This window comes from Myotis nattereri (assembly GCF_964212035.1).
Source record: "Myotis nattereri genome assembly, chromosome: 11".
In the NCBI taxonomy this organism is placed as follows: Eukaryota; Metazoa; Chordata; class Mammalia; order Chiroptera; family Vespertilionidae; genus Myotis; species Myotis nattereri.
Genome location: NC_138086.1, coordinates 83283630 through 83304682, shown reverse-complemented (window position 1 = coordinate 83304682; position 21053 = coordinate 83283630). Strand labels below are relative to the sequence as shown.

General features: G+C 61.7%; 2 protein-coding genes across 6 annotated transcripts in view; both read left to right on the top strand.

Annotated features, from left to right (window-relative positions):
• Positions 1 to 2586, top strand: part of OGDH (oxoglutarate dehydrogenase) — a 39236-nt gene extending 36650 nt beyond the window's left edge. For 4 of the 5 annotated variants that reach the window (XM_081102052.1, XM_081102050.1, XM_081102049.1 and 1 more), the window contains 3 exons: positions 1238 to 1401; positions 1482 to 1636; positions 1717 to 2586. In XM_081102052.1, the coding sequence (XP_080958178.1) occupies positions 1238 to 1401; positions 1482 to 1636; positions 1717 to 1837 (440 nt within the window). In that variant the 3' untranslated portion in view covers positions 1838 to 2586. The remainder of the gene's footprint in view (positions 1 to 1237; positions 1402 to 1481; positions 1637 to 1716) is intronic. The other variant, XM_081102053.1, reaches the window with a different exon arrangement.
• A 5575-nt stretch (positions 2587 to 8161) lies between these two features.
• On the top strand, positions 8162 to 19623 carry ZMIZ2 (zinc finger MIZ-type containing 2). The gene is made up of 19 exons (XM_081101729.1): positions 8162 to 8301; positions 12663 to 12797; positions 12919 to 13033; positions 13258 to 13460; positions 13578 to 13770; positions 13979 to 14242; positions 14353 to 14499; positions 14895 to 14972; positions 15110 to 15278; positions 15698 to 15842; positions 15934 to 16144; positions 16392 to 16497; positions 16652 to 16809; positions 17236 to 17303; positions 17448 to 17516; positions 17760 to 18004; positions 18250 to 18419; positions 18498 to 18740; positions 19077 to 19623. The coding sequence occupies exons 2-19, from the start codon at positions 12748 to 12750 to the stop codon at positions 19182 to 19184; spliced, it is 2742 nt and encodes a 913-aa protein (XP_080957855.1). The 5' UTR covers positions 8162 to 8301; positions 12663 to 12747; the 3' UTR covers positions 19185 to 19623.
• Positions 19624 to 21053: the final 1430 nt, after the last annotated feature.

The window sequence follows — 21053 nt, the reverse complement described above, 5'->3', positions numbered from 1 at the left end:
ACACGCTGTGCTGACCACTGTGCTTTACAGTGTGCTTTCTGTTGTGAGATCGGGAATTTGCATCCTTCGTTCTTTCTCAGGACAGTTGAGGCTATTTGGGATCCTCTGAGATTCCATGAACATTAGGATGGCTTGACATTTTCTGAGTTCTGGGATCACCCACTGGAAGTGGGTCTCTAGGAGATGGAGTTTTCTCTTTCTGCAAAAAATTAAAAAAAAAGTGATTTTGATAGGGATTGCATTGAATCTGCAGATCGCTTTGAGTATATGTACATCTTAATATTCAGTCTTCTAGTCCATGAACTTGTGTCTTTCCACTTACTAGTGTCTTCTTGATTTCCGCATACTTGGTAGTTTCAAGAATAAGTCCTCCACCTTCCTGATTAAGTTTATTTCTAAGTGTTTATTCTTTTTTCGGTGCTATTTCAAATGCAGTTGTTCTCTCAGTTTCATGTTTGGGTTGTTTGTTGTTAGTATACAGAACTGCAGCCGAGTTCCGGTTGTTGAGTTTTCTATCCTGCGACTTTGCTGAGTGTGTTTCTTAGTTCTGATGTTTTTTGTGGAATGTTTAGGATTTTCTGCACGTAATACGTGTCATCTACACAGAGTTTTACTTCTTTCTTTCCAGTTTGGGTGCCTTTTATTTCCTTTTCCTGCCCGATGCTCTGGCTGGACTCCCAGCACTGTGTTGAGTAGAGGTGGTGAGAGTGGACGCCCTCATTCCTGACCTTAGAGAAAAGCTTTCTGTCTTGAACCACTGAGCACTGTGTGTGCTGTGGGCTTTCTGATCTGGCCTTCATCACCTGGAGGTGGTTTCCTTCTGGTCCTCGCTCCTTTCGCTAAGTGAGCGCCTCATTTTGGACGCAGCTTCCCAAGGTCAGCCTTGTCCCCTGGGCCTGATCCCAACCATGAGCTCCTGACTGTTGGCAGGGTTGTGTGGAAAGTTCCAGTGTCTGTGAGCTCCTGAGGGGTCGGAGCAGATGGCCACGGGGTGCTTTTCTAGACACAGTGGCCCCTGAAGTCTGTTCTGAAGGGTGGACGGGGTTGTCCGCCACCCAAGGCTGACCGTGCGCCCACAGGCTGTTCCTTGCATGTGCTTCCCAAGGCCTCCTTGGGCTGGAAAACTCCAGGGCATCCAAGGGCTCTGGCGTCAGCCCTGCCGCCCTGCTGTGTGGTCCCTCACTCGCATGGGCAGCAGACACTGGGTGTCCTTAGCCAGGTCCGGGTTCTCTCCTAGGGACCCACTTCCAGCGGGTGATCCCAGAAGATGGCCCTGCAGCCCAGAACCCAGAGAACGTCAAGAGGCTCCTGTTCTGCACCGGCAAGGTGTACTACGACCTCACCCGCGAGCGCAAAGCGCGGGACATGGTGGAGCAGGTGGCCATCACGAGGATCGAGCAGGTGAGGGCACGGGTGCGGCAGCTGGTGTGCCAACCTCGCCGCTGCTCTGAAGGTCCTCCTGACCAGCCCCTTTCCCCCAGCTGTCGCCGTTCCCCTTCGACCTGCTGCTGCAGGAGGTGCAGAAGTACCCCAACGCCGACCTGGCCTGGTGCCAGGAGGAGCACAAGAACCAGGGCTACTACGACTACGTCAAGCCCCGGCTGCGCACCACCATCAACCGGGCCAAGCCCGTGTGGTAGGCACTGCCCACGTGGGGACCGGTGGCAAGGGGTCCGGGCCCTCGGGTGGCCTTACATCACTGCTCTGTCCCCCCAGGTACGCTGGCCGAGACCCCGCGGCAGCACCGGCCACCGGCAACAAGAAGACCCACCTTACGGAGCTGCAGCGCCTGCTAGACACGGCCTTTGACCTGGATGCCTTCAAGAACTTCTCGTAGATGCTGCCTGGCCGCTGGGCCACAGCCTCCGCCCACCACTGCCCTCGCTTCTCAATTAAAGAATACATAGTGCCTCCGCGCGCCCACACTCCTCGCCCCTTAGTAGCCTGCTGCTGTCCTCACAGGGCCGGCGCCCGGGCTCCAAGCTTCTCTACTGAGCAGCCTTCAGAGGCTGTGGGAGCTGGAGGAGAGGGCGCCCTGCAGGAGTCCTGGGAGGGTCGGCCAGCCCCGTGCCCAGCTCCACCCCAGGAACAGCCCCATGGGGCTTACCACCCAGCAGGGGGTCCTGCACTGGCACCAGGTGGGCGGCTTTTCCTGGGTGGAGCCCGACACCTGGCAGGAGCCATCGCCCTCAGAGGCCCTGTGGAGTGGGTGGGGCAGCTGACAGGGCAGGCCCGCTCTCCAGTGTCCGCTGCACTTCTCAGAGGGTCCCGGAGTGCATGGCCAGAGGGAGGGTGGTCAGAAAGCTACACCTGGCCCACAGCCAGGGCGGCCACGGGTCTGACGGTCCTGCTCCCTGGCCACCTTCCCTCGGCCCCGCACAGCCCAGACTTCTCTCCTGGCCCCTTCCGCACCGCGGAGACCCAACTGGGAATTCTCTCTCTGCTGTGCCAAAGCTGTCAGGGGGGCGAGGCAGGGCCTCCCCCTCACCTGTCACAGGGACAGATCTGATCTATTTATTTTGGTTTAAAAAAAGGAAAACACTTTGCGTTGCATTTGGCTTGACTTGTAAACTAAGTTATCCGTGAGCCTGTCTGCGAGTCATTCTTTCCGCCACCTTCTCCTGAGGCCTCCACCTGCCCCTCACCCCCACGCCTGTGCTCATGTGCCCGCAGGCCAGCACCCCTCCTCCTGCCTGGCCTGCCCGCCATCCGTGCACAACATGTTGGGTTCCATTTCGGAGCCTCCCCTGCTCCTGGTCCCTCTGCGTGGCCTGGTGGGTCCCCTGGGCACCTGTTGTTGGTCAGCATCCCCACTCAGAAGCTAGCCCAAGTGGCTCTCAGAGAAGCAGGCACACCAGCAGGGTGTCCATCCCCACAGGGCCAGGGTCCCCTCTTGAGTCCCAGTTTGAGCCCACAACTGGTCAGCCTTAGCCTCTGGGACCAGCCCTGAGGGAGAGCTCAGGGAAAGGCCTGGGCGTGGACATGGGGTCCTCTCCAATAGCAGGAAATCCTGATGGTCACCCCATCCTCGAGGCCACACCTGAGTCCTTTGCCCTAGAAGCCTCTTCAGAATCTATTTTATCCTGCATGCTCCCTGCTGCTTTCCCGACAGCCCTCCAGTCCTGCATGAGGGTGGCCATGTGCAGGCGGGTGTCCTGAGTGCCCAGGGCCTGCACTCGGCCCCAGTTAGGGATCCTGGAAGCCAAAGTCTCCCTCCTCAATATTTTAAAATATATTTTTATTGATTTCAGAGAGGAAAGGAGAGACGGGGAGAGAGAAAATCATTGATCAGCTGCCTCCTGCATGCCCCACACTGGGAATCAAACCCGCAACCTGGGCATGTGCTCTTACCGGGAATCAAACCATCATAGGTCGATGCTCAACCACAGCCATGTCAGCCAGGCATCCCCTCAACTTTTAAGAATACAAAGTTGGCCCTGGCTGGTTTTGCTCAGTGGATAGAGCGTCGGCCTGCGGACTGAAGGGTCCCGGGTTCAATTCCAGTCAAGGGCACATGCCTGGGTTGTGGGCTCGATCCCCAGTAGGGGTTGTGTAGGAGGCAGCCGGTCAATGATTTTCTCTTATTGATGTTTCTGTCTCTCTCCCTTTCTGAAATCAATAAAAATATATTTTTTAAAAATAATGACACAAAAAAGATGTATTAACATTTTTTTTTAAATATATTTTTATTGATTTTTTACAGAGAGGAAGGGAGAGAGATAGCTAGAAACATCGATGAGAGAGAAACATCGATCAGCTGCCTCCTGCACATCTCCCACTGGGGATATGCCTGCAACCCAGGTACATGCCCCTGACCGGAATCGAACCCGGGACCTCTCAGTCCGCAGGCCGACGCTCTATCCACTGAGCCAAACCGGTTTCAGCAACATTTAGTTTTAAAAAAATACAAAGTCCTGAGCCCAAAAACTGACCCAAGGAAATAGGGAAAGGAGTGAGTGAGGACAGGAACAGGAAGTGCAGAGGGCGGGCCTGGGGGGACTTGGGTTTCATCTTGCCCTGAGTGCTGTGAGAAATCACTACATGCCGGGAGCTGGTCCATCCTTGCTGCTTGACACAGTTGCTGCAGGGAAGAAACATCTGCACAGCATATGTTTCAAGGGACCTGGTGTATATGGCATACTGTTCTTAATATGTTTGCTCACCTTCTTGGCACTATGTGTTTTAACCAAGGTCACCTCTCTGAGAAAGGTTGTTTCCCCAGGTAGGGATTTTCCCCTGAAGTTAGGGAGGGAATAAAACCCCTTAACTAAGTGCCAGGTGGGTAATTAATCACTTTAACTACGAACAATCATGCTTAAGCTACATAATCTTTACTCCCTGGAATGGAGATAAGAAACGCCCTAACCTTTGGAATAGAGATTGATAGGATTGGAATCAACTGGTATAAATACAGATGTAACAAGACAATAGGACACAGAACCTAGCGAGAGAACATGGCTAAAGATCCTGGACAAAACCTGGCTACAGAACTTGGTTGGAGAACCTAGACAGAACCTAGCGAGAGAACATGGCTACAGAACCTGGCTGGAGATCCTAGACAGAACTTGGCTGGAGAACTGGCTACAGAACCTGGCTGGAGACCCTGACAAGAGAACCCGGCTATGATGATCACCTAAACGCTGCCTCTGTGTCATTCCTTCTTCACCGACTCCGTCCACACCTTTGGGGACCCCTGGACCTGTTGGGGTTGGACCCCAACAACTACAGGGTTCTATTTACTTTTTAAAAACTTAATTGGTTGTAGAGAAAGAAACATTGATTTGTTGTTCCACTTATTTATGCACTCATTGGTTGGTTCTTTTTGTTGTTAATCCTCACCCAAAAATATTTTTCCACTCATTTTTTTATTTTTTTAAAATATATTTTATTGATCTTTTACAGAGAGGAAGGGAGAGGGATAGAGAGTTAGAAACATCGATGAGCTGCCTCCTGCACACTCCCTACTGGGGATGTGCCCACAACCAAGGTACATGCCCTTGACTGGAATCGAACCTGGGACCCTTGCGTCCACAGGCCAATGCTCTATCCACTGAGCCAAACCGGTCAGGGCTCCATTCATTTTTAGAGAGAGTGTAAGGGAGGGAGAGAGACAGAGAGAGAAACATCGATGTGAGAGACACATCAATTGGTTGCCAGGGCCCAGACACCATCAAGAAGTGAAAAGAGCCGAAACCGGTTTGGCTCAGTGGATAGAGCCTCGGCCTGCGGACTGAAGGGTCCCAGGTTCGATTCCGGTCAAGGGCATGTACCTGGGTTGCAGGCATATCCCCAGTGGGAGATGTGCGGGAGGCAGCTGATCGATGTTTCTCTCTCATCGATGTTTCTAACTCTCTATCTCTCTCCCTTTCTCTCTGTAAAAAATCAATAAAATATATTAAAAAAAAAAAAAAAGAAGTGAAAAGAGCTCACAGAAAATATTTACAAATCATATCTGATAAGAGACTTCTATCTAGAGCAGTGGTTCTCAATCTTCCTAATGCCACGACCCTTTAATACAGTTCCTCATGTTGTGGTGACCCCCAATTTCATTGTTACAAATTGAACATAAAGCATAGTGATTAATCACAAAAACAATATGTAATTATATATGTGTTTTCTGATGGTCTCAGGCGACCCCTGTGAAAGGGTCATTCAAACCCAAAGGGGTCACGACCCACAGGTTGAGAACCGCTGATCTAGAATATACTAGTATAAAGAACTTCTACAACTCGATAATAAAAACACAACTCGGTTAAAGCTTACATAGGGCCCTAGCCAATGTCACTCCAGTTCATTTGATTTAAAAAATTATGATGAAGAAAAATTATGTATGACTAGTAAGCACATGAAAAGGTGTTCAACATAATCAACGAGGAAAATGCAAGTCAAAACCACAATGAGATACCACCTCACATTCACTGGCCCAACTAGAACAGAAAAGACAGGGTGTGGGGAAACGGCACTGCTGGTGGGACAGCAACATGGTGCAGCTTCTGTGGACACAGGATGGAGGCCCCTTAGAGGTTTAATATAGAGTTGCCTGTGGTCCAGCTGTTCCACTGTTAGGGATATACCCAGAGGAATGAAAACAGATGTTCCCAGGAGCGTTATTCGTAACAGCCAAAAAGAGACAGCCCAAATGCCCATCAACTGATGGTCAAAAACGCGTGGCCTAGCCCTGCCCAGCTAGAGCATCTTTGCGATATGCCAAGGTTGGGGGGGGGGGGGTCAATCCTCAGGGCACACACAAAAATTAACCAACAAATGCATAAATAAGTGGAATAACAAATATCTCCCTTCCTCTCTTCCCTCCTTCCTTTCTCGAAGATCAACCAATCAAAAAAGTGTTTAAGAGCTTTCCCATCCCTCCTATCTTAAAAAATGTGGTCTACCCATAATCTACACTAATAAAAGAGAAAAATGGTAATTGGCGTACGGCGATACCTTTTTCATTGGCTAATCAGGGCTATATGCAAATTAACTGCCAACTAAGATTGGCAGTTAACTGCCAACAAGATGGCGGCTAATTTGCATATGTAGGCACAATGCAGGGAGACGAAAGGGAAAGCAGGAAGAAGCCCCCTGCCACTGACAGTGATCTGAAACCCAGGGGGGAGCTACGAGCTGGGGTGCAGGGCAAAGGCGGCCCTGGGGCCGCCTTTGCCCTGCCCCCCAGCCATGATCGGAGAATCAGGCGCCTTTGCCGCCCTGGCCAGTGATAGCAGGAAGTAGGGGTGGAGCCAGCGATGGGAGCTGGGCACGGTCGAAGCTGGCAGTCCCAGGAGCTAGGGGTCCCTTGCCTGGGCCTAAAGCGAAGCCCATGATCACGGCGCCCCCCGCTGCCACTGCAGGTCCCCGCTGCCTGGGCCGGACGCCTCTGCCGGAGGCCTCAGGCCTGGTCAAGGGGCCGATCCGGTGATTGGTGATCGGAGGGTGATGAGGGTCAACTCCTCTGGCTGAGGCATCAGGCCTGGGTGGGGGGCGGAGCCGGGGATTAGGGGGATATGATGGTCCCCTTGCCCAGGCCTGAAGCCTGGGTCAGAGGCGTCAGGCTTGGGCGGGGGGTGGAGCAAGCGATCAGAGGGAGTTGGGGGTCCCCTGCCCAGGCATGACACCTCTGGCAGAGGCGTCAGGCCTGGGCAAGGGGCCGATCAGGCGATCGGAGGGTGATGGGGGTCAACGCCTGAGAGCTCCCAGTATGTGAGAGGGGGCAGGCTGGGCTGAGGGACACTCTCCCCCACACACACACCCAGTGCACGAATTTTGTGCACTGGGCCCCTAGTAATGGAATATTACACAGTCATAGAAAGGAATGAAATACTGACACATGCTCAACATGGAGCGTTGCCTACAGACAGAAAGGTCCCAGGTTCGATTCCAGTCAAGAGCATACTCGATCCCCAGTAGGAGGTGCGCAGGAGGCAGCCAATCAACGATTCTCTCTCATCATTGACGTTTCTCTCTTTCCCTCTCCCTCTCTGAAATCAATAAAAACATTTTTTTAAAAAGTTGAGGGTAGTCACGGCAATGTGGTCTTCCTAAAGAGGGGAGGAAAAGTGGAGGAAAGTTTAAAGGGTGATAATGGCACCTTAAAGGTGCAAACTGTCAAATGCTTCTTCCGCCAGAACCCAAAGCCGGCCCAAGGGGGTAGCTCCGGGAGGAGAGAAGAGCAAGGGGCACTGTGACGTGTTTGGTCGCGTGGTTTGCCTTAAGCCAGGAGACCGCCCACCTCCGCAGGGCAGGGCGCCTCCGCCCACCCCACCTCCTCGCGCCTCCTCCGCCCGACAGGCCCCGCCCCTCCCACTGCCTTCGTCAGCCCGACAGACCCCGCCTCCCGGCCCTGGCCCCACCCACTCAACACTCCTCCCGCCCCCACGACCCGGAAGGCCCCGCCCCTTCTCCCTCCTCCGCCCTGTCCCACCCCCGCCCCCGCCCCCGCCGTCCCGGCCCCGCCCCGCCCGGCAGAGCGCGCAGGAAACGCGGTGGCTCTGCGGACGCTGCGTTAGGAAAGGTGTGGACGGGGCGGGATAGCAGGCCGCCCTGGTCCGCCCGTCCGCCATCCCCGCGCCGGCCCTGCCCGCGGCCCCGCCCGAGCGCGGCTCGGGGCTCCGCTGCTCAGGCCTGGGGGCGGGGCCGCGGCGTCATGCATATGCATGAGGCGGCTCCATTGTGCCCTGGGAGCGGCGCGATGGCGCGGGCGGCGGAGCCGGGGCGGCGGGCGGCGCGCAGGGCGGGCTGAGCGCATGGAGCGGCGCAGACCGGGGGCCGCGGCGGCGAGGGGCCGGGCCCGGCCGCGCGGAGGTGAGCGGGCCGCGAACAGGTGCGGGCGGCGGGCGGCAGGTGCGGCAGGTGCGGGCGGCGGCGGCGGCGGCGGCGTCTCGGCGGGGCCCCGGCCGGAGCGGCCTGCGCTCGCGTCGTGGTCCCGGCGGCCGGTGCGCGGACCCTCACCGGGCCTTTGTGGCGGCGGCCGGAGGCTGGCCCCGGCCCGCGGGCGTGCGGAGGCTGTCGGCCCCGCCAACCTGGCCCGCGGCCGGCGCTCCCACGGGCCTGGCGGGCTCCCCTGGGCCGCGCGCGCCCACCCGCTCGGGAGGCCGCAGGCGACGCTGACCTTCCTCGCAGCCGTCGATCCTTGACTTCACCCCTTTCCTGACGCGACACCTGGAGGCTCGGGCGGAGGGTGTCCCTCCCCGGGGTGTCTGGTGCCCTCTGACCTGCCCCCTCCCCTGACCGCCTCCCCTCTGATCTGCGGCCCCCTCCGCTCCCCCTCCCACGCCTGACCTGCTGCCCCTCTGACCTCCCCCCACCTTCCTGCCCCCGACCTGCTGCCCGCACACCGGGTGCCCCGCGCCCCACTCCCTGTAGTTGCAGAACATCCAGGGGATGGGTGTCATTTGTCAGCTCAGAAGACTTCACAGGGACACCCCACACCCGCCTGGATACATAAGCAGGCGGCCCGGCAGGGTGAGCACCCCATTCACCAAATCCCCCGGCCAGCACCAGGGGGAAGAAGCTGGGAGCGGTGACAGGGTCCCAGAGGGAATCAGTCCCAGCCGCGGGGGGCTGGCCCTCGGACTGCCCCACCCCGGAATGGCCAGGGGAGGGAATAGGCATTGGGGAAGGTGCCTGGGGGGGATGCATCGCCGGCTTGAGCAGCCAGGCCTCCGGCGGACTGTCCACCAACACCTGTGTCCAGACAAGCTGGGGCTGATGACATGAGGTGGGCACGTGTCCTTTCCTCTCCTCAGTCCTAGGCTGGCCACCACGTACCCATTTTATGTATAAACTGAGATTCAAAGTGGGGACCCCCTTCCCCCGGTCTCTGGAATGTCCCGCACCCTGGCCATCCGTCAGTCCTTGTTCCTGGGCGTTCTGGACGCACCCTAGCAGTCCTGTGGCCTGGCAGGTCGAGAGGGCAGCAAGCCCCACCTTGGTGTCCTGCTCCACTGGGTCTCAGCCCGTTGGACCCGTGTCCCTCTGGGGGAGCCTGGCACTATAGCTCCCTGCCCTGTGGCCGAGGGGAGAGGCTGGCCGCTGGGGTCACGTCTCCTCCTGGGTGACCAGGCAGAGGAAATGGAGTGGAGGATGGCAGGGGGTTGACCAGCGTAACGTCCGCCTTCGGTTGGCACCCAGAAGACGGGTGCAGCTGCTGTGAAGTTCTGGGGAGGAGGGTTGGGTAGTGAGTTGTCAGTAGCTCTTTTTCTGGAGGGAGATGTGAGTGACCCCAGAAAGCCGTGTGGCCTTCGAGACCCATCTCAGGCCCGGGCGGCTCTGCCCAGGGGTCCTGGCTTCCAGCTGGAATTGACACACAGGCAGGCACGGGCCTGGCACTCAGGACTCCTTCCCAGCTGCTCCCTGCCGGGCTGGGAGTGGGGAGGAGGTCTGCACTCACAGCGGAGGGCCCGTACCGGGGACCTGCGGAGGTTTCTGGAGGAGAGCCGACTCGCCCAGGAGCTGGGCAGGCAGGAAGTCCCTGCCCCCGCGAAGTGAGCTCTGGGGGAACTGGAAATGTCTGTGGTCTGCCCCCAGCAGAGAAGCCTGGGGGGTGGAATTCCCCAGACCACGTGGTGTGGAGGCTGCCCTGCACCTGCCCTGGGCCTCGGCCTCCTCCTGGCCGCCCCCACCCTTTTGCTTCTAGGATGCACAGTGGGCCCCGCCGGCCCCGCCAGCTCAGGTGTGGGAGGATTGCCACGGGCCTGGTGGTTTTTTACTGAAATCTTATTTTGTGAGAATTCTAGATTCCTATCTAGTTGTAAGAAACAAAGCCCGTGTATCCTTCACCTGGTGTCCCCAGCAGGATGCTGCCTGGATACAGGTGAGGCCGAGATTGCCTCCCGGCGGCCCTCCCCATGGTTCACCCCTCGCGGCCACCGTCTGTCCTCCATTTCTGTAACCCGTCCGTGCAGTGTGAACCTCCGGGGACTGGCTTTTTCCAGCAGCAGAATCCCCGAGATCCCGCAGGCGGCGCCTGGATCAGCGCGGCCTCTTTAGGCCTCCGGCTGTGGGTGCTCAGCCCTCGGTAATCTTCAGCCCTGGAGGGCATCTGGGTTTCCCTTCTCTGGTGATTAGGAGTAAAGCTCCTGTGCACATTCACGCACGGATTTTTATGTGAACATCCGTGTGTGTTTCTCTGAGATAAGCCGTCAGGAGTGAGCTGCTGGGTCAGAGGGAAGTGCAGCCTCGCTGGGGAGAGCCTGTGTCACCGGTTTCACTCTGGGCGTCGGGTAGGTGTGCGTGACGTCGCACTGGTGCTGGTGTCACTCCGGTGTCCTCGTGCCATCGGCCCGCCTCCTGGTGAAACGCCTCGAGCCTTCGCCCTTTTCCTAACTGGGCTGGTGACTGTTCCAGGCCCGGTCTTGTCAGCGTGTGGCCTGCAGGTGTCTCCCAGCTTGTCACTTGTTTTCCGTCCCCTCGGCAGCCTCTCCAGCAGTTTTCCCTTTCCCTTTCCCGGTCCTGCTTCTGGAGTCGTTTGAGGACGCTTTCCTCGGCGCTCAGTCCCAGAGACTCGATGTGTTTTCCTGAGGCCTTCGGGGCGTGGGCTGTGCATTTAGATCTGTGACCCTTTCGGGTGGGTTTCTGCGAGAGGGTGGGCTGAGGCCTTCTCCCCCGGACCCTGTGAAGTACCGGCACCTGTGTCGGGAATCTGTGGGGTGCCTTTGTGGTTCGGTTGGGGTTCTCTGGTCTCTCCCATTGCCTGTGCGTCTGACCCTGCCAGCACCGCAGCCTGAATTAGCCACAGGCCCCACCCAGGTCTGGAGAGTTCCTGGCTGTTGGCAGGTGTCGTCCCGTCTGCCCCCCCCCCCACCCCCCCCCCACCCCGTGTCAGGAGCCAGTCAGGATCGTGACCTTCCTGTTTGGCCCAGTGACCCTGGCTCCCTGTCCTGCCTCTGCCCAGAGTCCAGGTGCCCCTGAGCTTTTGGGAGAATCATCCTGTTCTTTTTCTGGCCTCCGCTTCCCACGTGGGACCCAGGTGGGGCGAGGGCGCGAGGGTGAGGCAGGAGAGACCTGATTGCCAGGAGGGGCAGGCCCAGGGTGGCTGCCTCCCTGTCTCCCTGGGCCTCTGGGACCTGCTTCCCTGAGTGCGCTGTGGTGAGCGGGCCATGAGGGCCACTGCTCCAAATCAGAGCCACCCCCTCACCTGCTCTGGGGTCCTGGCCTGGGACTCCCCCGGGCACCCCCCACGCACTGTTTGCAGAGGACAGGATGGTAACCCTGCCTCCTCCTCGGGCAGCCTGTTGGTCAGCTCTCAGGAATGTGAGCCCTGGGGCCAGGTGGACGCTGGGCCAGAGGGAGGCATCAGGAGCGCTGCGCTTGTCCCAGGTGGCCTGTCTGAGCGTGTGGCCTTGCAGCCCCAAAAATGCACTGGGGCTTCAGTCAGACCAGGCAGAGGTGGGCGTGGGCGGGGCCTGTCGGTGAAGGGCTGGCTTGTGGGTGTCAGACGCCGGCAGCCTGGAGCCCCAGCCTGGAGGACGGGCCAGCCCTGAGACACTGAATGGGAGAGAGTGAGCCCGCACATAGGAGGGAGCCCGCATGGCACAGGGCACCCAGCCGTCTCTGCAGCCACTGCTGCCATGTCTGCATTGGTCCCTTGCCATGTCCCTGGGCACCTGCCAGCCTCCCACCCGAGTGCGGTGTGTCCTGTTGGGAGCTCGGGTCTTTGTGCCTGGTCCCTGCACCCGCCGGTCCCCTTGGCCTCGGAGTGAGTTGCCTGCTGCTGTCCTGAGGAGAAGCAGGGCTGGGGGGCAGCCCCTACAGGAGATGGCCCCACACTGTGCCCCAGGCCAGGCTGACAGGGGCTGGCCCCGGCCTCCCCTGCCTCTGACCATTCCCTGCCTCTGACCATTCAGGCCCCGATTGGGAAATATTTGGGTGGGAAACTGCTTCCAGAGCCAGCCCAGGGATCTGGGTGGCAGGGCCTGGCCAGAAAGGGTTAATGACACTCTGGGCTGGGTTTGGGGGGGTTGGCTTGCCCTGACCCCCCTGAGTGGCCCTGGTATTCCAGTCTGACCTGCCTGCCCTCTCATCATGCGCTGGGTGCTGGGGGGCTGCCTCCGCTTTGTTCTCAGACCCCAAGCCCTGCACCCTGAACCTTGTCCCCTGACCCCGACTGCCCCCAGGGTCTCCCAGCTGCCTCTCCACTGATGTGCTTCCCTCCGTCCCAGCAGCCAGAGCAGCTGAGCCCCACGTCAGCACCAGGGAGGGCTGCTTTCTGCCACCCACAGGCCTGGCCTGGCGGCTGCTCCCAAGCCAATGAACCCCATGAACCCCATGAAACCGGCCCTGCCCTCCGCACCACACAGGTGAGCAGGGCCCAGGGATGTGGGTGGCCCAGCAACCCCTCTGCTCCCAACCTTCAGTTCTTCCAGGTGGCGCCTGAGCACCTGAGGCCTCCAGACCCAGGCCCTGCCCCTGTCTTTGCAGTGATGGTCCCTTCGCTTATGAGGCGGTGCCTTGGCAGCAGAGCGCCACGCAGCCCGCAGGATCGCTGTCCGTGGTCACGACCGTGTGGGGAGTGGGCAACACGGCCCAGAGCCAGGTGAGCGCACCTCGAACCTCAGACTGGAGCCAGGCCTCCTGGGCGGCCTTCCTCGGAGGCTAGTTCTCCCTACACCTGCTGCGACTTTCTCCCCGTCTTCACCTGGACTCCACCACCCCCGTGAGCCCCCACCACCGCACCTCACCTGCCAGGCCGCGCCTTAGAGCCACTCTGCGAAACAGTTGTTTGGATGGTTCCCTTTGGTGACTCTGGCTTTCTTGCAGGTTTTGGGGAGCCCCATGGGTCCTGCAGGGAGCCCCCCTGGCAGCTCCATGATGCCGGGCATGGCCGGTGGCAGCTCGGCGCTGAGCTCCCCACAGTGCCTGGGACAGCAGGCGTTCGCGGAGGGCGGTGCGAACAAGGGCTACATGCAGCAGGGGGTGTACGGCCGCGGAGGCTACCCCGGAGGCCCCGGCTTCTCCACCGGGTGAGCAGGACCCCCAAGCAGCGTCTCGGGCCCCGGGAAGGGGACGTAGGTCTGTGTGGCCCAAGGGTGGGAGGGCCGTAGGTGGAAGGCCCTTCTGAACCATCGTGCCTCTTGCAGGTACGCTGGGGGCCCTGCGGGGCCTGGGGGCCTGGGCCTCCCCTCCCATGCCACTCGGCCCGCCACCGACTTCACTCAAGCAGCAGCAGCTGCTGCCATGGCTGCAGCCGCCGCCACCGCCACGGCCACAGCCACAGCCACGGTGGCCGCCCTTCAGGAGAAGCAGAGCCAGGAGCTGAGCCAGTACGGAGCGGTGAGGCCGCCCCCCGGCCCCACGCTGCTCAGGGAGGTGGGACGGTGAGGAGCCGGCTCAGGGACTGCCTGTGCGGTGTGCACGCAGCGTAGGCAGCAGTGAGGCCGAGGCTCTGGGAGGGAGGTGGGCGGCGGGAGGAGACGCTGAGGGAGCGGACTGGGCACTCAAAGTGGTGGCCGGGCCTGGACGGTCCCTCTTCTCTTCCCAGATGGGGACTGGACAGTCTTTTAACAGCCAGTTCCTGCAGCACGGAGGCCCCCGGGGGCCCAGCGTTCCCAGCAGCATGAACCCCGCCAGCGTGGGAGGGCTGATGGGCCCCTCTGGCATGAGCCCCATGGGCATGACCCCCACCCGGGCGGTGGGCATGGCACCCCTGTATGCAGGGCAGCGCCTGCCCCAGCACGGGCACCCGGGGGCTCTCCAGGCCCAGCCGCTGCCCCGACAAGGAGTCAAGAGAGCCTACTCCAGTGAGGTGAGGCTGGACGTCCATGTGAGAGGCCTGGCTGTGGGCACTGCTGTCCCTCCCTGGGAACTGGCCTCCCTGACCCGCTCCTCCCTGGGCATTTGCCTCTTCTCCTTCAGGTGTATCCAGGGCAGCAGTACCTGCCGGGAGGCCAGTACTCACCCAGCACCACCCAGTATGCCCCAGGGCAGCCCCCTGCCCCCTCTTCCTTCCCTGGTCACAGGCTGCCCCTGCCCACCTCCGGCCCCCCAGGACTGCACTACAAGGTAGGCCAGGTCCTCCTGGGCCTGCAGCACCCCCTGCCAACCCTGGGGGGGACACAGACATCTGGGTGGGCTGGGGAGGTGACCGCGCAGCCAGGAGCTTCCTGACCCTGAGAGTGCAGGGCAGCCCTCAGGGGGCCCAGGTCTGCGGGGACCCCCGGCACAGCCTCGGTGACACCCACGGAGACCCTCTGTGGGGTCAGCTGTCTGTAGTGGCAGTTTTTAAACAATGAAAGCAGTTCGTGCTTCCTGTAGATGATTTGATAACAAAGTGTGTGAAAAAGAACATGCAGGGCCTGTGTGTGCGGGGGGCTCCCTGCCCCCAGGCTCTCGGGTCTGGTTGGGGGCTGGCCAGGGGCCAGGCTGCAGCCCCAGACCCACGTGGTGTCTCTCCTCAGCCCACAGAGCAGTTCAACGGGCAAGGCGCCAGCTTCAGCGCAGGGAGCATCGGCTACGGCCAGCCGGGCCTGAGTGGGGTACGGATGGGTGGGAGGCTTCCAGGGTGGGCGCGAGGAGAGGGCACGTAGGCACCCCTGGCTTCCTGGACTGTTGCCAGTGGGTGCTCAGGAACATGGCCGCGCCCTCATCCTGCCTTGACTGCTCTATCCCACAGCCCACCCGTTCCGTCCCTGGCTACCCCAGCTCCCCACTGCCAGGGAGCCCCACGCCACCCATGACCCCCGGCAGCAGCATCCCCTACCTGTCCACCAGCCAGGACGTGAAGTCCCCCTTCCTGCCTGACCTCAAGCCCAGCGTGAGCTCCTTGCACCCGTCACCCCCTGGTGAGTGTCCCTGGTCCGGGGACAGGGAGGGGCAGGGCCCTGCAGGTCCCCCTCCTGGCTCAGAGCCCTGTGGTTGGTCCTAAAACCTCATTGGAGCACAAGGGTGGTGGATGGCAGGCGGCCCGTCGGCACCCTCAGCTTCACCCTCTGGCAGCACCGGAGCGTCTGGGCAGCGTGCTCTCGGCGTCACTGAGGGGATGATGTGCCGGCAGCTGAGGGCGGGCGGAGCCGGGACCGTCCTGCCACCGTCAGTGACATGCAGCTCGGGTCCCAGGAGACACCACCCAGGCCCCAGCCAGAGGAGGGGTGGGCTGCAGCCCCTCGCCTGTCCGTGCTGCGTGGGGGTGGGGGTGGGGGCGGGCGGCCCAGGGCCTCTGCCAGCTGCGGGGGAGGAGCCTGCTGACGCCCGCGGCCCCCAGGCAGCAGCCCGTGCGAGGAGCTGCGGCTGACCTTCCCCGTGCGGGACGGCGTGGTCCTGGAGCCCTTCCGCCTGCAGCACAACCTGGCCGTGAGCAACCACGCCTTCCAGCTGCGCGACTCCGTCTACAAGACCCTGATGCTGAGGTGAGCGGCGCCCGGCCCTGCGGCCCCTCTCTCAGCGCCTGCGCCCCTCTCTCAGCGCCTGCGCCCCCTCTCAGCGCCGTCCTCCCCGCAGGCCTGACCTGGAGCTGCAGTTCAAGTGCTACCACCACGAGGACCGGCAGATGAACACCAACTGGCCGGCCTCGGTGCAGGTCAGCGTCAACGCCACGCCCCTCACCATCGAGCGCGGCGACAACAAGACCTCCCACAAGCCCCTGCACCTGAAGCAGGTGTGCCAGCCCGGCCGCAACACCATCCAGATCACCGTCACCGCCTGCTGCTGCGTGAGTGCGGCGCCGCCCGGGGGCCAGTCCTCACCCTGCCCTCTGACCCTCGAGGAAGAGGCCTGTTGAACCCACCCTTGTGGCTTCCAGTCAGGCCCCAGCACACAGTGGGCACTCACGTCACGGTGCAGGAGAGACTGAGCTGGGGGCTCTCGGGGCCCCAAGTGGTTGTGCTGAGAGGGGTTAGAACCGGGAGCCTGGCCCACACCCTCTGCCACGCACCCCCTGACCCACACCTGCCTTGCAGTCCCACCTGTTCGTGCTGCAGCTGGTGCACCGACCAGCCGTCCGCTCCGTGCTGCAGGGCCTCCTCAAGAAGCGGCTGCTGCCCGCCGAGCACTGCATCACCAAGAGTGAGTGGCCGCCTACCCTGCCCCCGCTTGACCCTGGCAGAGGCTGTCTCCCCGGGCGGGGCTCTGGGCAGGGGCCGGGGTCTGCTCCTCAGCCCTGGGAGGTGCCTTGTCCTGGCCGTAGCCCTGGCCCCAGCCCTCTCCCTGTCGCCGCCAGTAAAGCGGAACTTCAGCAGCGGCACCATCCCCGGCACCCCTGGGCCCAACGGAGAGGACGGGGTGGAGCAGACGGCCATCAAGGTGTCCCTCAAGTGCCCCATCACCTTCCGCCGGATCCAGCTCCCTGCCCGCGGCCATGACTGTCGCCACATTCAGGTGGGTCACCACAGTCTCTGGCAGCAGAGACTCGGCACCTGGGCCAGCAGGTGGTCTGGTTCCCATGCCCTTGGGCTGGGCTCCTTCAGGACTGAGCATAGTAACCTTCCTGCGCTCACAGAAGGGGGGGTGCAGGTGCAGTCCCTGCTAAGACCCAGGAGCCCCACAGGTTCTCCCCAGAAACGGAGCGAGTGCCCTGCCCCAGCATAAGACACGCACACCCTGTGCCCTTGCTGTAGGCAGCACCTCGGGCACAGTTGCAGCTCCGGCTTTGCCCCTTGGCGTCTGGCCCAGTGGGGCCATGTGGCTGCCCCCAGCCTCGGCCCGTTAGAACGCCGGGGTCGTGAAAACCTGGTGCACGGGCTTCCCCGACACACAGGAAATAGGCTGGGCGCTGCCCTGTGTGCGACGTCTTCTTCTCCCCAGTGCTTCGACCTGGAGTCCTACCTGCAGCTCAACTGTGAGCGGGGGACCTGGAGGTGCCCTGTGTGCAAGTAAGTCCCAGAACTCGGGGGACCTCATGCAGGGCCACCCCAATGGGGTGGCCTCCAGGGAAGGATGGAGCTGAGAAAGGACAGGCCTGGGCCCAGGGCGAGGTTGGTCAGGCCTCTGAGCTGTGCCCTGTTTGCTTTCTCCAGCAAGACGGCCCTGCTGGAGGGCCTGGAGGTGGACCAGTACATGCTGGGCATCCTCATCTACATTCAGAAGTGAGTTCCCTGTGGCCTCTGGTCAGCAGAGGGCAGCCCCTGGGATGGGCGGGGGCGGGGGGCTTGCGGATCCCCCACGGGAGCGCACTCCCGCACTCCCCTGGGGCCCGTTGGGGCCAAGGAATCGACAAGGCAGGCAGCCCCAGGGCACATGGAATGTGCACTTGAGTGGAAGGTCTGCCTAGAACCCGCCCTGGGCCAGGAGGGCAGCAGGCTGGGTGGTGACTGCCCATGTCCCGCCAGTTCTGACTACGAGGAGATCACCATCGACCCCACGTGCAGCTGGAAGCCGGTGCCAGTGAAGCCGGACGTGCACATCAAGGAGGAGCCGGACGGGCCGGTGCTAAAGCGCTGCCGCACCGTGAGCCCCGCCCATGCGCTGCTGCCCAATGTGATGGAGATGATCGCAGCCCTGGGCCCAGGGGCAGCCCCCCTCACCCCCCTGCCGCCCCCCTCGGCTCCGGCCCCCAGCGACTACCCCAGCCAGGGTGAGTGCAGCACTTGGCTGCCTGCAGACAGGTGACCCTGAGCAAATGGCCATGCTCTCAGCTACCGTGAGGTGCTGCTCTGTGGCCACGCTTGGGCAGGGCTGGTCGTGGATGTGGAGTGTAGGTGTGGCCTCCACCAGGGGTCTCCAGTGGAAGCTGCACGCCCCCTCCCAGCAGTTGCAACAAGGGGCTGTCTGCCTGCACATCCGGGCCTGGCCCCACTGACACCCTGGCTCTCCTATCAGGCTCCAGCTTCCTGGGACCTGGGACCTTCCCCGACTCCTTCCCGTCCACCACACCCAGCACGCCGACCCTTCCCGAGTTCACCCCAGGGCCGCCCCCCGCCTCCTACCAATCGGACATTCCCAGCAGCCTCCTGACTCCGGAGAAGTCCACGTCCAGCCTCCCAGGCCAGGTCAGTGCGGGGCTGAGAGGCCGCGGCTGCCTCCTGGGGGAGCCCTGGCCATTTCTCCAGGTCTCTCTCCTTCCTTAGGTGGCATCTGCAGGTCACCTGGATCCGGCTCACACCCCTGGGCCAGCCGCACTGCACACCCCCAACCTTGGAGGCCCCCCAGGCCCCCAGCTGCACCACCCCAACCCTCCCCCAGCGACCCGGCAGCCCCTCGGCCCAGGGAGCGGGGGCCCCGTCGGCGAGCTGGCCTTCCACGCTGCCACAGGCGTAGTGGGGCCCCCCATGTCTGGGGCGGGGGAGGCCCCAGAACCGTCAGCCCTGGACGTGAGTACAGTGCTGCTGCTGGGGAGTGGGGCGCCTGGCTGGGAGCCAATAAAAGAAACTCATTCAAGTTCAGCATGAAAAAAACTAGAGCAGCTCAAAGCAGAAAATCCGGGGGACTGGGGTCCCCTGGCCATCCGTGTGCTCCCCTGAGCCTGGAGCAGCTCCACACCTGAGGGGTGCTGTGTGTCCCCTGTTGGCCTTGGTATCACCGATTCTTCCGCACAGACCGTGTCGGGGAGGGGTCCCCACATCCCGCCTACCCGGCCGGGCTGGGTGCAGGGACAGGGCCGGTGCGCAGGGGGAGGCGGGTCTGAGCCAGTTTGCTTCTGTCCTCAGCTGCTCCCGGAACTGACCAACCCGGACGAGCTGCTGTCCTACCTGGGCCCTCCCGACCTTCCCACCAACAGCAGCGAAGACCTGCTCTCTCTCTTCGAGAACAACTGACCCCCCGCCCCGGCCCCTGACACCAGCCCTCCTGCTCCCCCAGGCTCCCCTGCAGCTGCAAGCCTGCTCCCCACCTGGCGCTGCAGGAGGCTTCAGGGGCCAGCCCCGCCCCGGCCACGCCACGCCCCTCCCGCTCTGCATACACGTCCCGCCGCCCCGCCCACCAGGGCCAACCAGCCGGGCGCCCCCAGAACAGTGACGGGGCCTGAGGCACGTGGCGAGGTGTCCGTGGGCGCTGGTCCGGGTCCGGTCCCCTCCTGCCCCGCGCGGACGGGTCCCACACGTACCTCCCGCAGGCGGCGGCCTCATCGCCTTCCTCCCCCGCCCCGCCCCGCCCCCCATGAACATGCGGCTCTGCCCCGGCCCGGCAGTGCCGGGTGGGGCGCCCGCCCGTCCGCCCTCCCGCCCGCCCGCCTCTCATTAAAGGGTTCCCACTGGCTGAGGTCTCCTTGCGCTGAGCCCGCCCCGCCCGGGGATCGCCTGTCCCTGGAATTTTCCAAGTTGGCTGAGGCCTGAGCTGCCCTGCGGTTGGGGGGATGTTTGTCTCGGGGCCTGGAGACGCCTCCGCCACCTTGTTCCCTCGCGTGGGCGCGGGGCCAGGAGCCGCAGGGGGGCCTCTGGCCGCCTGGGGAGCCCCCGCCCTTCCTGTCCAGGGGCGTCGGCCTCGGCGCTGGCGGAGGAACCAGGTGCCTTCCTTTCTTGTTGACCTTTTGGGGCGCTGGGTGTGCAGCTGCTTGTCTGCCTGCGGGGTGACCGTGCGCCCCAGGGGACCCTGAGGTTCAGGCCGGGGGCCCCGCCCAGGGATGGGCAAGGCCCCACGGGGCAGGCCCGCCCGCACCGCGCTCGCGCACAAGCAGGCCTGGTCCCGGCCTGATGCCCAGGCCCGCGGCATTGCACGTGCGCCCGGGGATGTGGCGAGGCCAGGAGGGGAGCAGGAGGCTGCAAGCTACTCAGGCCGCAGGCGGGGCAGACCTGAGCAGTGGCTGCGGGGGCGCAGGGCAGTGCGACGGGCCACAGCCCTGACATCCTCGTGGGCTCCCCTCGAAGTGCAGGACAGAGGGGCAGGTGCCCTCTCAGCTCAACCCCATTTCATGGGGTTCCTACGCCCGCTCCCCTTGGGGAAGGGATGGGGTGTCAGGAAGAGCAAAGTCTGATCACTAGTGGGCGGTGGCTCCCTGGTTTCACCTCAGTCCGAGGCTCTATGTTCCTGTGTGTTACCAAATACTAACAACCACACCAGCCAGACTGGAAACACCACCCAGCAGCACATTCTCCCAGCAGACCGCGGGGAGGCCACAAGACAAGTCCCAGTATGTCAGGTTGAAGTCACAGAAAGTACCTTCTCTGACCACAGTGGGTGGAGCTGGATGCCTAATGGGAGGGAAACTGAAGTTCACAAATGCGTGGACATTAACGCTTAACAGCCAAAGGGTCGGAGAAGAAAGCATAGTGACTGAGGGGATGCTAGAGGGAAATCGATGCTGCAAACGTCTGTGGAAATGTGGGCGCAACGCCCTTAACCTGCGAAGGACCTGGAGGGAGCAGGCTGATGCAGAGCCTGCAGAGGGCGGTGAACTCGAGACCAGGGAAACATGAACGGGAGCACCAGTGCCTCTGAGAAGCAACAGAACGAGCAAACCTTTAGTTAGACCGAAGACACAAATCACAAAAGTCAGAAATGAAAGGGGGGGGGGGGGGTTGCTCAGTACAGACAACACTAGGAGCAACTGTGTGCCAATAAGTCATAACCCAGCTGAGCAAATTCCTAGAAATGCAAACAACCCCAAAGTGACCCAAGATAGAGCAACTGGCCCGGTCAGTGCGGCTCAGTGGTTGAGCAGCAACCTATGAACCAGGAGGTCAGGGTTG